The sequence below is a fragment of the Acyrthosiphon pisum genome, chromosome A2, assembly GCF_005508785.2.
Source record: "Acyrthosiphon pisum isolate AL4f chromosome A2, pea_aphid_22Mar2018_4r6ur, whole genome shotgun sequence".
Classification (NCBI taxonomy): domain Eukaryota; kingdom Metazoa; phylum Arthropoda; class Insecta; order Hemiptera; family Aphididae; genus Acyrthosiphon; species Acyrthosiphon pisum.
In genome coordinates, this window is record NC_042495.1 from 644,173 (window position 1) to 659,516 (window position 15,344).

The 15,344-nt window shown below is 30.9% G+C and overlaps 1 protein-coding gene and 1 long non-coding RNA gene across 7 annotated transcripts in view; one reads left to right on the plus strand and one right to left on the minus strand.

Moving 5' to 3' along the window:
• The window catches only part of LOC100168156 (paxillin), a 37,995-nt gene extending 24,182 nt beyond the window's left edge, over positions 1-13,813 (plus strand). For 4 of the 6 annotated variants that reach the window (XM_001945760.4, XM_008184118.3, XM_029490070.1 and 1 more), the window contains exons 6-8: positions 8,061-8,399; positions 8,929-9,159; positions 12,426-13,813. In XM_001945760.4, coding sequence (XP_001945795.2) covers positions 8,061-8,399; positions 8,929-9,159; positions 12,426-12,692 — 837 coding nt within the window. In that variant the 3' untranslated portion in view covers positions 12,693-13,813. Of the gene's footprint in view, positions 1-8,060; positions 8,400-8,928; positions 9,160-10,719; positions 11,071-12,425 lie in introns of those variants that run through there. The other 2 variants (XM_008184121.3, XM_003243975.4) reach the window with 1 other exon arrangement.
• LOC115034184 lies at positions 6,636-6,947 on the minus strand. Its single transcript, XR_003839508.1, has 2 exons — positions 6,809-6,947; positions 6,636-6,729 (listed from the first exon to the last, which is right to left on the minus strand). It is a non-coding gene; the product is annotated as an uncharacterized LOC115034184 (long non-coding RNA).
• Positions 13,814-15,344: the final 1,531 nt, after the last annotated feature.

Genomic DNA, 15,344 nt, shown 5'->3' on the forward strand with positions numbered 1-15,344 from the left:
CTCTAAGATTACTTAAACGCATAGAAAACATGATTTTGCGTAAATGCGTTTTGCCTATGTTGCGCGTGGGCCAGAGAGCGAAAACGAATAGTGCGCTGACATCCTCTTAATTTTGTAGAGAAATGTTTTGTAACTGGGGTAATATACAATAAACTTAATGTTGGATTTTATTATTTGGCATCTGTGAGTTACTTAAAAATGACTTTGAATGATCAAAATTATATCTGGTATAATTTTTCGTTTATGTCCCTTGCCAAAGTCCTTGTAAGCGTAATTACTTCACCTTGAATATTTTTTTATCTTTATACTTTAAATAAAATAAAAAAATATATGTGTCTATTTATAAAATGTAAATCTGATAATTAGGTCATATATTCTAGTAAACTATTACAGACTTAAAATCAGATTTGCGAAGTTTGACAAAAAAGTAAGTGGTCATTCTCTAATTGACAGTGTTTTAAGTTAAATTTCTACACAGTGAATGCTTGTTTTAGTTACATTTATAATTACTTATTTTATCGTATAAGAATGAGCAATGGCTAATTTAAATCTTTCCATGCACACAGTTGCCTGAATTTGTTTATACATCGTCCTTAGCGTCATTTTTACAAAATGATTTCCGGTTTAGGTCAAAACCGCGATATTACCCATTATAATATGACACAGTTGCCATTGAGGCAACGGCTATATTTATCATGTTTTAACCTGTCTTAGATATCTTACTCGACACCCGTTAAGTCCATACTTAGATTCGATTGAATATTCATATATCTAATTATGTTTATTGACAAGAGTGTACAATGTACTTATGTACATATTATTAGACTGAGCAGAGCCGTTATATGTATTTTTTTTGCAATGATGACTTTTCGGGCCACTAAAAATACTTCGATTTTCAACTATAGGGGGTGGTTTTTGTGTCCGAATTGAAAAATACTGGGGAAAAAACAAATACCCGTAGAAACAAATTTTACCTACATTTTTATATTATAATTTTCTATACGTCTTACATGGTATAATTTTCAAAATATTTTGACTTTTTGAGGCATTTATTTATTATTACTTATCAGCTATTATTGAAATCTTTATTTTGTTTTTCCTAAATATTTCGACAACACAATTTTCCAAAAGCCTTGAAAATGTAATTCAAGGCTCCTCATAAGTTAATATAAATTTAATTTTTAAAAAAAAGTAGAGCGAAATTCCGTTAACTTTTTTTATGAGCGTCTTAAGTTTAAATGTTTATGGAATTGAATCCGTGCGTAAAATGATTTATAATCAAACTTATTTCGTTGTAACTCAGAAACGAATAACCATAAATGCTTAACATTTTTAGAGAATGTTTATATTATAGTGCTTTCTACAAACATTATATACCAATGTTATAATTTCCAAAATATTTTGACTCTTTTGGAGATATTTATAGGAATGTGAAAAAAACCTTGAAAATGTAATATAAGTACATAGGCAAACATAGGCACGATTTTTTTTATATAAGCATTTGAAGTTAAACTTGACAAAATTCGTCAAAATCAGGAACATTTGCATATAATTCTGTATTTATAAATTTATATGATTTTCAATTTTTATGCATATGGCTTGAAATGTTAATACAAGTTTCCTCTCAAAAGCTTGTATACTGATCGAAACAAATAGATCTAAAAAACATTTAATCATAATTTTTTTTTATAGACATTTTAAGTTCAAATTAAGATTAAATTGGGTATTTAAACAAAAAACATTGATTTTAATTAGGTATTTTATTTTAATTCAACAATATTATTCGTATGGACTTGAAATGTATAAGTATATTATTATATTTTATAATATACACAATGTCATTTTTAAATTATTTAAATTACTTTTATGCTATCGCCCATTTATATCACTAACCTTTTTACACAATTCTACAGTAGTCGGTATGACTCAAAAGTTAATAACAATAAAATCTTACTTATTAGATAAAGATACAGCGTTTGTTTGTTTGTCCGCAAAAATCTCATAAAACTACTGGACCAATTTTGAAAATTCTTTCATCAGTAGAAAGCTATTAAGCGATTAAGTAAAAACGGTAAACTTGCTATACCTTTGATACTTAAGAGTTAATTATACATTGAAGTACATAATTTACGGGGCTCATAATCTATCACAGGTAGATTGCCTACCTGATAATATACTACTAGCATAATCACAAGCTAGTCTCACGGGCAACGCCGGGCGGGATGGCTATAATATAATACACCTAATCGGTTCTAGATCATTTTGTAGTGCCAAGCAAAATGGGCAAAACGTGGATATTATACAAATTTGTTTTATTTTTGTTTTTATTGCCCAAGAATTATAAGTCTCGTAAGATATATTTTTGGTATAGTAAATTTCCGCTTTAATACTTTAGAACGTTTGTTAAGCTTAGAACAAAATATTTTTAAGTTGGAAAAATACAGCTTTAGTTTTAAATATAGTCTATATTTTATACACTTAAAAACAAACATGCACAAGTTTTAGAAAGCATATAAAATGGGTAAGACGTAGGTGTAGTTTATGTTAAATTTCTGTTTATTTTTCATTATTTTTATTTGGTGTAATAATAATTTCTAAATAAATAAATCTTATTTAGATTACGATTTACGACTTGTTGGCTTAATAAATCTGCAATTAAAACTTTAAACGATATATTATGAACTTTTTTGTGTAATTATGGGTGATAAAGACGGGCAATTTTCACCAACTATCAAATAACAAAAATATTAAAGACGTTTTAGTCATAACAATAATTTATTTTAAGTATACCAATAACAGTAGGTACCTCTCGTTTAAATGGGTTTTGTACTTTTGTACACCATAACTATTTTGCATTTATAATTCATCTGTTAGTTATAGGTAACTCACTAACTTATTTTTTATTAATAATTTGATAAATATTCTATAATAAATCTAAACCCAATTGTTTGTTATTACTATTAATTGCTGAGATATAAATTAATCAAACGCTAAAACCTAGTCATAATTTATTACATTTTTAAAGACTATTTTTGATAATATACCATGGTATACCGTTATTCAAATTAATTTTTTCATTTTTTACCAAGGTTATATTATATTGGGCAATAGCCAATTAATTACTATAATATTTAAATTAACTAAATTTGGTATTTTATGCAAAAATGTCTGTCCTGCGTACTTATATATTACCTTGATGCGGATAAAACTACATTTTCAAATTAATTATGATAACAAGAAAATTGTTTATTGAGTAAGTATAAAATACGAGTTATTTGATTTTCTAAGTTAATAAATAGGAATGGATATTAATTAATTTTATATTATTATCATTTTCACTTTAATTTGTTGTTACTTTCATAATAGTGTTATTAATATTTTTTTCTTCACGAGTTCGTGACATTTAAAACTCTATTAAGTAAAATATTATGTTATTTCTGTTTTATAGTTAAGGATTATTATTTTTCCAAATCCAAGTCTGACTATAAAATATGTATAATACAATTATTATAAATGGATTTCTTCCTCTCGCAAGGTGATACAAGTAGAAACAAACGTATAATATTAATCCTCATTTCAGTTTAAATATACATAAGTTCTTATGTATTGTTTCATTTTAAGATGAGACTTTAAATAATAGTTTTATACGCAAAAAAAAATACAATTCCATATAAAGATGTAGCTAAGGTCACGCAAAGACAGTTATTAATGAAGGCAATATAATATTCGTATAGATATTAGATATAAGATTAAAATCTCACAATGTCAAAATGTAATGGTTTAAGTGATTTATTATTTTTGATGGTTTTAACTCTGTAGTCTGTATAATATTAACGTTCATTAACGATTAATAAATGTTTAAGATAAAATATTATTGAGTGCTGGTAGAGCTACTGTAGCATACAATGTTGTGATATTTAATTTAAAATCAACGATAAATAGTCGCTTTCAAAAAAACGATACTGAATGTTGTTAAAACTATGACTAATTTTTTTTTCAATCAAATCTATGAGTTATTGGATTTTGTTATAGGTACATTATGTACGCTAAGAGAAACTTACCAGGAAAATCGATCAAATTTCCGTTTTTTAAATTCTTAGTTACCTAAGTATATATTATATACTAAGTATAACAGAAAGACCTGACAAAACAAACAAAAAAATGCTATTTACACGTATGCCAAAAATTATATGGTTAGTAAATAATTTAAGAAATATACTCATGTCAGGAAATTCCCAAAAATTTAATTTTGAAAAAATTTATTACGTTCTAAATAAATGTACTCAAAAAAGATAGATATTTAAAAATTCTAAAAAATAAACTACTTAAAAGTTTTTACCATCAACATTTTTATTTTCATTAGATTATTAAATTGTTTACCTACTTATTTTGAACTTTTCTAAAATAAATATTATAGTTTAAATTAAATTTTAGATTCTGAGCGGAGCGATAAATGTATTGATTTTACAATGATGTGTTATTTTTTTTTTAATTTTTTTTTTTTTATGGCTTTTAATGCTGTTTATGGTGAAACTGCTTAGATTTTCTTCAACACTTAGTATATTGTCCAATGGAAAAATGAATCTCGTTATTAAAATTTGGAAATTTTAATAGTTTTCAAAAGCGCCGGGAAAACAAAATAAAAATTAAGGATAAATGAGAAAATTATAATTATTAACGGTTATTTTAAATGTACTGTTTAAAACTCAAACAATTTATTTTGTTAAAACATCGTCTTAAACAGTTTGAAACAAAAAATACAATTTTTTACACCAACTCTGATCTAGATAAGCCCAAATTAAACATAATATTATAAATCGTTATACTCGCTCGACGTATAAAATAATATGAGACCTATAATACAAACAACTGTCTTACCGTTATCATCGTTATTTATGCTGTATACCAGCTATACCGTTTAATATGTTGTATCCACTAATTTGTTCCAATAACTAAATAATATGTAATTCACGTTAAGAGTGTCGATTGAATTTGTCTATTTATTAAGAGGACGTGTTGTCTGCATGTATTGTCTTAGTCTTAAAAACGTACAACGTAGAAAAAACTGTTTTGCGCGGGACAACTTTAACTATATCGTAGTGTTTTAATTTTTTTGATAGCACTAACCAATAACATTTTCAATAATTAAATGAAAAAAACTTAATGTTCTCAAACTAATAACTTAAAGTATATTTATGTTATCCAAATAATAAAAACACTACGTCACACATAAAGTTCTTCTCTATGCGTTGTGGAATTTTAATAATTCTATACTAAAAATATAAAGTGAGTAAAATTGTTCCGCGCAAAACAGTTTTTGTTATGTTCTACATTAATTGTAAGACGGAGATTAACACATGTAGGTGATGTGTGGGTAATGATAATAATATGATCAATTGATGTTTAGATAGGTATAAGATAAAATATGAATGACACAACAAGAATGTGAGGTTATCCTCGACAATATAAAATATATAAAATAAGTGTGACAAGCATAATTTTCAATAAAACGTATTTTACTTTTTAACAAATTGTCTTTTAAATAATAATATATAGACAATTAAACAGGTGAGACGTCCTGTTAAGAGGACGTTACACCAACATTTGTTGTCACCGTACAAGTGCGTAACTTGTTCGCAAATTGTACGCACATCTGTTTTGATGTAGCTCATTTAGTTTGAAAATTAGAGTGAATTTACCTCTTATAAAATTTAAAGGTAAATCTATTATCTAGAAAATCTCATCGGCTTTTTATTATATTTTAATTTTAAAGTGAGTTATGAGTATTTTAAGATGTATAAACAATTTACAATTTAAAAATACTCATAACTCGCTTTAAAATTAAAATATAATAAAAAGCCTATGAGGTTACCTAGATAATAATCTTACCCTTAAATTTTATAAGAGATCAATAATTCACTCTAATTTTTAAACTAACGGAGCTATAAATGTGTTCTGCTAAGCGTACAATTATTATATTATATTATATTATATTATATACATATATTACGAACTTGTAAGATTTGCATAAAGTCATTGTCATTCACATAAAAATATAATAGTATCAAAACCTAACCATTGCGATGTGAGGTGGCAAATATTTTCGACCTAAAACCCTTGGCTGCGACGCACAACGTACTTAATTTTTAAACAAAAAAAAACTATAAATCTCGTTTTGTCGTCCGTCAAAAATTGAAACTATCTTCGTTGTTGATTTGCGTGAAAAATGACATGGAAGGTTAGGTATAGTAGCAGAATCAGGACACCTCTCATGATTGTAGAGATTTGATAAGTTCCTACACGAAACATAGCAGGTAAATGGTTACACTGTGTGTAAGTTACTAGGTAAGTACTGAGAAAAAAAATTCCACATTTAGCTCCTACACGGAGGGACGTAAATGCATTGCTTTCTGTACTGTACAAATGTACAACATACCTATTATATATAACGTTATAACTATTATAACATACTTAGTCCTAACTATTTTCTAAACTTATCTTTACTACCCAACTTTATGATGCGAAATATACGAAATATACGATACAATCTATTATAATTGAATTAAATACTCGTTGATTGTTAAAAATTGGAATAAAAACGTTTTTTATGCAACACAAATTTATTTTAACCTCACCAATAACTATATATTTAGTTTGTCTGCCCTGATTCTGAATTTGTTCTAGTATGAAAGTTTTGTTATTGTGTGTAAGAATATATATTTTTTGAACCTAAGAAATAACACAAGATAATGTTATTTTTCGTGTAAGAACTTATAGGTATGTATATTATATTTATGTGTGAAATTACCTGCCATATGCCTACATATTATGTATGTATGTGTCATGTGGGGACTTATATTCGCCCTGAACGCAGGTGTACGATTGTACGAACGACCTAAACTCAACGCTGATATAAATTATAATACAGATCATCGCCGCCACCACAGGACGGTTGCCAACACGTATGAGTCCGTCGGTAGTTGGTCACTGTCGCGCGCGGTCCTCTAGCTATTTTATTTTCAATGCCTCAACGGTAGAAAGGGAACTTTAGTGCCTTGTGCAGACCAGCTTTTCGCTGTTGTTTTACCCATTATTGGCAGTTTCCAGAAATAACTTTTTTAACGAGACGGGAAATTCTCGTCCCTTCTAGCGCGGTGTAGCTGCGGGCGGGGTTTGGCAGCCGTGGGCAAAACAACTCGCGTTTTATATACCGAAGCCGCAGACCGCCGACGCTTCACAAATCCAAACAATTCTGTCAGCGACTTTATCGTTGGTAAAATAGTGATAATAATAACAACAACAACAACAACAAAAACTGCAGCAGCAACGTTGACGATTATCATATTTCGGTTTTTTACGCATCGTATTATTAAAAAAGTTTTGATTATAATCTCGAAGAAAAATATAGTCAAACGCAATATTACATAAAATACTACTCCGTCCGAGTGTCGTATACACCGCATAACAGGTACTTACACGTGGTTATTTAAAATGATTCATCCGGTTTAAAATGTTTATATATTTCAAGTTTTTGGTTTACAGTGATAATTTATATATCAAATAAAAGAATAATATTTCAAATTTAGTTTATGGTACTTGGAATTGAATATTCTATAATATGACTTCCCTTGGTTACACGAACGACATCTAATCCTTTTTCTAATTCATCACATGCTTGCTCCAGCCATATCCGTTGTAACAGTCTCCGCCAATTTTTAGATTCTCTGTGATTTATAGTAATGTTTAGGTACGTAGTACACAGTATCTTTATCACATCTGCAAAAATAATTATAGATACACGGATATAGCTGGAGGCCAGTTTCCAAGCTACAGATGAATAATTTCAAATAACCTTGTATGAAATACTATGATGATTCTTTTAACAGTAGTATATATTATGATTGTCTTATGTCGAAAAAGCCTACCTTTTTTAACATAAACTGTCATCGTTCAAAGATGTTTAATATTTTAAACCACAGCAGACAGTATCATATTGTTAATAATAAAAAATATTCTATCATTTACTAATCGCTCTGTTCCGTTTCCTTGTTTCTCTACAGGTATCCAGTCCGGTGCGGGCTAGCTACGCAACCGAATCGGCAGACTCGGCGGCGCCACGTTTAGACTGCATGCTCGGCAGCCTCACGGCCGAAATGAACAGACAGGGCGTGAACACGACGCAGAAGGGATGCTGCACTGCGTGCGACAAAGCCATCGTCGGGCAGGTGATCACAGCGTTGGGCAAAACCTGGCACCCGGAACACTTCACGTGCAACCACTGTTCCCAGGAGTTGGGAACTCGCAATTTTTTCGAACGCGAAGGCCGGCCGTACTGCGAACCGGACTACCACAACCTGTTCTCGCCCAGATGCGCGTACTGCAACGGACCCATACTCGACGTAAGCACGTGTAGCTTCGAAAACTGTTTTTTCAGCCCCGTCCCGTGCATCATGCATATTTGTGGGTGGTGTGGACTATGGGGGACTATGATTGTCGTGATTTTAAATTTGCACTCGGGCCTTCGTATATAATATAGTGATGGTCGCTAAAGTTGAACGCGCCGAGAAAGTGAAAAAAGTGCTGCAATGGTTAAACACGCCCGATCAGATGGTTGACGGATTATGTGCGTTGGATATGTTATTGTAAACTGCACCCACGACTCACCCACCCCTGCGTATTATACGCTTTGTCGTCTATTCATAAAAAAATTGATTCTAAGGAATATGTTTAAAAATTTTCGTCAAATGGGCACATTTTTATGAAATCACATTTTTCATTCGCACAACAGTTTTTTCGCTGCTTATTCGACGATGTTTACCGTTTTACCACAGCGTTTGTTTAATCGGCTAGTCTATGTACTTTTTGAAAATACAATTTGAAATACTCAACTGAGGATTTTCATTTGGTTTATTTTTCCACGTTTTTCAGAAATGTGTGACGGCCCTGGAGAAGACCTGGCACACGGAACACTTTTTTTGCGCCCAGTGCGGAAAACAGTTCGGCGAAGAAGGATTCCACGAGCGCGAAGGTCGCCCATACTGCAAAGACGATTACTTCGACATGTTCGCGCCCAAGTGCGGAGGATGCACCCGGCCCATAATGGAGAACTACGTGTCGGCCCTGTCCACTCAATGGCATTCCAGCTGCTTCGTCTGCCGGGTAAGCCACAGCGTTTCTAATGACAATAAATAATAATAATAATAATATGATAATATGAGTGATATAACGATACAATTAATAAAATAATATTTTACGTTTTGGTTTTCTATACGTAGGTATTGCTATTGTATATAAATATAATGCTATAATATTTTTCACGGAATTGCGGGCGTGTGTATTTTTAGCCGACGGTACTTTTTTTGTTGTTTGTTTTTTGTTTTTGTAGGTTGCTGCACAGCTCTACGCTCTATAATATAAGGACGCGAGTATATTATTTTCACTCTATATGTGTATAATATATAATCGCGCCTGGCATTGGACCAGTGTGAGCTTCATGTATCGCGGCTATTATTATAAATTATAATCGTATACGCGATCCATGTACGACGGCGATCGGATTCAAACCATTTATCGTATCAATCGTCGTCGTCGTCGTAGGTGTGCACGTGACATAATGATGTATATTATATTAACCACGATAAAACAAATAGTTATGTCACTATGTCAGAAACAATGCGGTCGACGCATCCCACCCTTCGACCAACCACCCCGTAATCGTGATTCTCATAATTTCATATTGACCGTTAAATTACCCGCAAAAATAAAATATTACATTATGATGTATAATATGATTTAAATATTATCATAATATTATATTCTACCAATGAGGATGGGTGAACCACGCTTGTAGACAGGACTCGGAGTGGTCGGCGAACATCTCAAAGTTGACATACCTACATATTTACTTTAGTTACCGCCGCGGTTTGACCCTGCCCTAGGCCATAGTCAATCGTAATAAGAATAAAAAAAAGTGCCGATAGGGGAAATGTTTTCGAGAACACCACACATTGTTTACCTATGGGTAGGGTCTGTGTGAGGGGGGTGGGGCGTGTTTTGAATGAAATCGAGTACGAGAGCAGCGTGAATGAATACAATTCCATGGGATACCACTGTTCTTCTATTATTATAGGACTGTCACTTATTGTATGGATAAGTATATAATATTCGCTTGGAAAAACCTAACACAAGTAATATACCTAGGGTTAAGATATCTATGACCTCAAAAACTTTAAAAAAAAAAAGCATGCAAATATGCCCAAAATTATCATAGCATGCCCTTGAAACAATCAAATAAATGGAATAACATTTTATGAATTGTATTATTCCTTCAAAAAATACATACTATACCTTTTTATTTTTAATAATAAATACCAAACCTTTAACCCGTTAATTTCTTATAATAATATATTATTTTTTTATACTTGAGTAAAGTTTTCTTTGATATCTAAAACATATAAGGTCTATTATATAGGAAAAATGTCGTTAATACCCCCAAAAAATAGAAAATATTGATGCTAAAACTAAATAAAAATGCTTCAATGTATTACTAAACCTACTATAATGTCGTAACGATTTGGATTTCGCTCGTAACAATAATAATAATATGATGTCTGTCATTCTGTATTCTAACATCGCGTTTCCGACTGCTTCTGCTTCGGCGGCGGTGGTGGTCTAAACGCAGCTGTCTCACAATCGACCGCGACATTTTGTGCATTATAGGATTGCAAGCAGCCGGTCACTGGCAAATCTTTTTACGCCATCGAGGGAAAACCAGCGTGTGCGAAATGCGTCGGTGTCGATGAGGAGGATTGAATGCCCAATGTCTATAAACTATAATCCTATATATATATTATATATATATATATAGATACTATACTTTAACATTTGTCTCTACGACGATGTTACATAATATTATAATATATCAACGTAGAACGTTTCATTGCGACTCGTCCGCATAATATAATGATATATAACATTAATATACCTACTATTGTAAAACCAAAAAAAATATATAATATATAGTTAATAATTTACCTTGTTGCATGTGAAATAAACAACATTTATACCTATGATTATTATTATTATTATTATTATGGAAAATGTTCATTTGTTGTGGTGGACAATTTTAACTTGCCACTCGATCGGAATAATGTGAAGTCATCGACGATGTCCTCGAGCATAATGACAACCCTGCACCCCCACTACAAAAAAAAAAAATAACGCTGCCAAATTTACGTCGTTTCGTCGTAAGCGTGTGAGCGCATATCGAGATTTATAAAAATAATATATATTCTCAAGGCCAAAAAACATTCGTTTCTGTGAATAAAACATTCAGTCAGTAACTACAGACATAATAATATCATTTGTTCATGGAAGATCAACCCTCGGTCGGTAAAAAAAAACAGTTCCAAACACGTTGTAGACGGCCTTGGCCTATACGGCTGTACGTATATATCTACGTATATATATCTGAGTTTAGTTATACGTAGTGGACGGACAGTAATGAATAATTAAATGGTTTTTTAAACAAAAATTGTATTATTTATATTATAACGATTAGAAAATATTTCAAAATTATACATTTATATAGATATGCGCTCATCATAATGCTAGCCGAAATGACTCAGTTCCTTTCGAATCGAATTCCCCGTCGCTCAATTTAGAAATACTTCATCAACCGTAGTCGTTCTTTCTACAAGCACCAAAACACCTATGATAATATTATTATCTATATAGTCGGTAGCAAAGATTATGCTCGGGTTTGGGTGAGGAGGGGGTAGTAATTTTTAATATATAAGGTGAGGTTTAATTATGCATATAAATGCCTCTCGAGTTTGGCATGCTGATATATACATGGATCACCCTGTATATATAATTTTAGACTTTTGCAGCAAAATATTCATAGAGTATAATATGGTTACGTCTTATACAGAATAGGTACACACAGACCACTGAAAGCATTATTCAATTTTCCTGAAATTTTAGGGACAACTCCAGGCCGCAGTCCCCTCCCCCGGCTACGTGGCTACGCCACTAACTATATGCTCATCTCATTATGTAGCTATACCTATATCCATCCTATCTGTTGCCTGCAGTTTAATTAACCGAAACGGAATCGATGATGACTGGCATTATTCTCAAGTCGTGGTGCAGCGGAGTCAAAACCAGGGACAGATCCAAGTCATTGACTACCATTGAGACTATAATTACTGTAATCAATGCGTATATCGTATTTGGGTTGTAACAAAATTATTGTCCCCCCCAGATCAGTGCTCTGGATCCGTGCCTGATAACAAATAATTGTTTTCCATAATAAACCATTGCGCTGTCTCGATAATCTATATGATCCACCTGCTATATCAACCCATCCACATTATATTATGTTATATTCTGACCTTCGCGGGCATCCGTGTGTGTGTTCGCAGGACTGTCGTATGCCTTTCGTCAGTGGCCAGTTCTTCGACCACGAGAGCCAGCCCTACTGCGAGACGCACTATCACGCTAAGCGCGGGTCGCTGTGCGCCGGATGCCACAAGCCGATCGCGGGCCGTTGCATCACAGCCATGTTCAAGAAGTTCCACCCGGAGCATTTCGTGTGCGCCTTTTGCCTGAAACAGCTCAACAAGGGAACGTTTAAAGAACAAAACGAAAAACCGTACTGCCATTCGTGTTTTGAGAAGCTGTTCGGGTAAACCGATGATGTGACAACAACTATCGACAGTGGGGCGATCAACGACGTCAGATCGATATGATTATTGTATCGTATAACGATTATATTAAATTATTATATTATACAAAGAGATACGATCACGCCGCTGTTGGTTTTATACAGAGCAATAGATAATAATATAATAAGTGTATTTTGTACAACCAACGAATTTACCAGGCTTCGAAATAAGGCTCTCGGTTACTATCGTTTAACCGCCTATACCTATATTTTATCATAATAATATTATGTTTCGAACTCTGTCTTCCCTCACAAAATAGCCAATATCTTCACGCCTTAGGTATAACATAATAATATTATATCCGTTTTTCTTTACTAACACAATTTATATTTATATTATTATTATTATTATTTTTTTAATAATTTTTAATTCTGTACAAAAAATATTATTTTCCATATTAGTTTTGTATTGTTATGTGTTTTATAATTATTTTTTTGCAATTAATCTGCCTATCAGCTGTAGGCATTTTCTTTTACCCCATTCCAATTTTTAAAGTCGCAACCACAACGTATAATAATATAATTATACTGTAACACCATTTCAGTATCATAATTAAGTGGCATTCCACATTTGGATTTTAATGACTTAATATTTTAATGGTAATTATTGATATTTTGTAAATTGACGATAACAATTTTAAAATGTAAAAAGATATTATATATATTTTAGAAAAGTATTTTCATTGTTATTGCTTTCTTGGAAATAGGAATGTATATAAACTGTTTATAAAAACTTTCATTACTATTTAGAATTTGTGTTTTTTTTTTTATAACTTCGGCTCTATATAACATAATGTTAACGATTAGTTGATGGTAGGTAGCAAAAAATATTAATTTCTAATATTATTTGTTGTTTGATCATTAATGTTATGTAATTGTGTCGTACTCAAACAGTAAAACGTGTCATAATGATTTGAGCTATAAAAAAAATTATACTTTTAGTTCAACACCAGTTAATACTTAGCTTAAATCCACTGTGAAATTGTACGAATTCAAATTATCAATTGCTTAACACTATTAACAAACAAACAAACAAAAATTATATTTACCTACTAAGTTTATAATAAATAGTCAATGTAAAATTAATTAAGACATTATGTTATTATTTATTGCTGAATAATTAAAAATATTATATTAAACATAAAGAACAAAATCATCATTATTATCAATATTTAAAAGGTGGGCAAGTGGGTGGCACTCTGCTGTACCATGATGTACAATGATATTATATGTCACAAGTGATGTAAAGGATGTTGTTAAATTTTAATCCAATGACATATAATATCATTGTATACGAAAAACGATTTTGAGCGGAAACAGTTTGTCAGTGTGGATATTTTATATTATATTTATATTGTTATTACTTATTATTAGTACGGTAGCAACGGAAGTTGAATTAATATTACCTATAAAATTACGACTATTTTATTAAAAATAGGAATTGATAAAATAAAAATATGATATAAATTTCAAGTGTACGGTCATTCGTTTTTTAATTACAACAAAATTAGAAAATCGCTAAAGAAATCGAGAGAATATCCAAAGTTGTAAAAATTTGAACTTCAAACGCTCCTAAAATGTAATTTTAGTTTCTTATATCAATTTTTTTTTTTTTGATAAAGGTATATAAACTTATATGGACTCTTGTACTACATTTTAAAATCTTAGATTTAAAAAGTTCAATTTTTAGGAATTTCCAACAAAATAACTTGTACATTTTCGTGATTTGTACGTCTTTTGTCAAAGTTAGGAACTTTAAATGCTTATAAAAAAAAATTGTGACTGTATTTTTAATATTTTTCAACTGTCATTGTAACAATATATTGGGAGCCTTGTATTAAATTTTCAAGCATTTTGACCAAACAAATAAAGTTTTATCGATATTTATAAAAAAAAAACTAAATAAATTGCAAACTAAATGTCCGTAAACAGCTCAAAACAAGTCACAATATTTTGAAAATTTTATCGTGTATAATAAGTGGTAAAATAAATATTCAGTGAAAATTTCATTTATTTACTGTGTTTTAAATAGTTACACTAAAAGCCAAAATCGAAAATACCCGTTTTCACTTAATTTTTATTTTGTTTTACCCTGTGCTTTTGAAAACTATTGAGGATTTTAAATTTTGACTACCCATCCTCCCGAGTGCACCAACTAAATTCACTGTCCTATCGAACAAGATATACTGAAGTAATGTGTTTACAAAAAATAAACAAAAATTATATATTATATCCATTACCAATAAATCATTTGTTCCGATAAAATGTAAGTAATAGATTAGTCATTAAAAATTAAAGAATACACAATGTATTTGTCGTATCCACATAGTTAAATCACTCATTTCATGAACTGGATATCCAAATACTGAAATTCGCCCAGATTGTAAATTTTGATGAAAATACATTACCTATATGGACATCAATTTCATGAAATGGGCATTACCTATTTTGTGTACTTTGTGCAATTGTTGTAATTTAGTGGCGAACCCAGGGGGGTGGACCCCGGGTCTGGACCCCCACCCTTGGCTTATGTCATAGTTTTATTTTTATTTTTAAAAGTTTCCGTAAAATGTTCATCGTAAATTTGTTGATTAGTTTGATTATTACTTATTAGTTA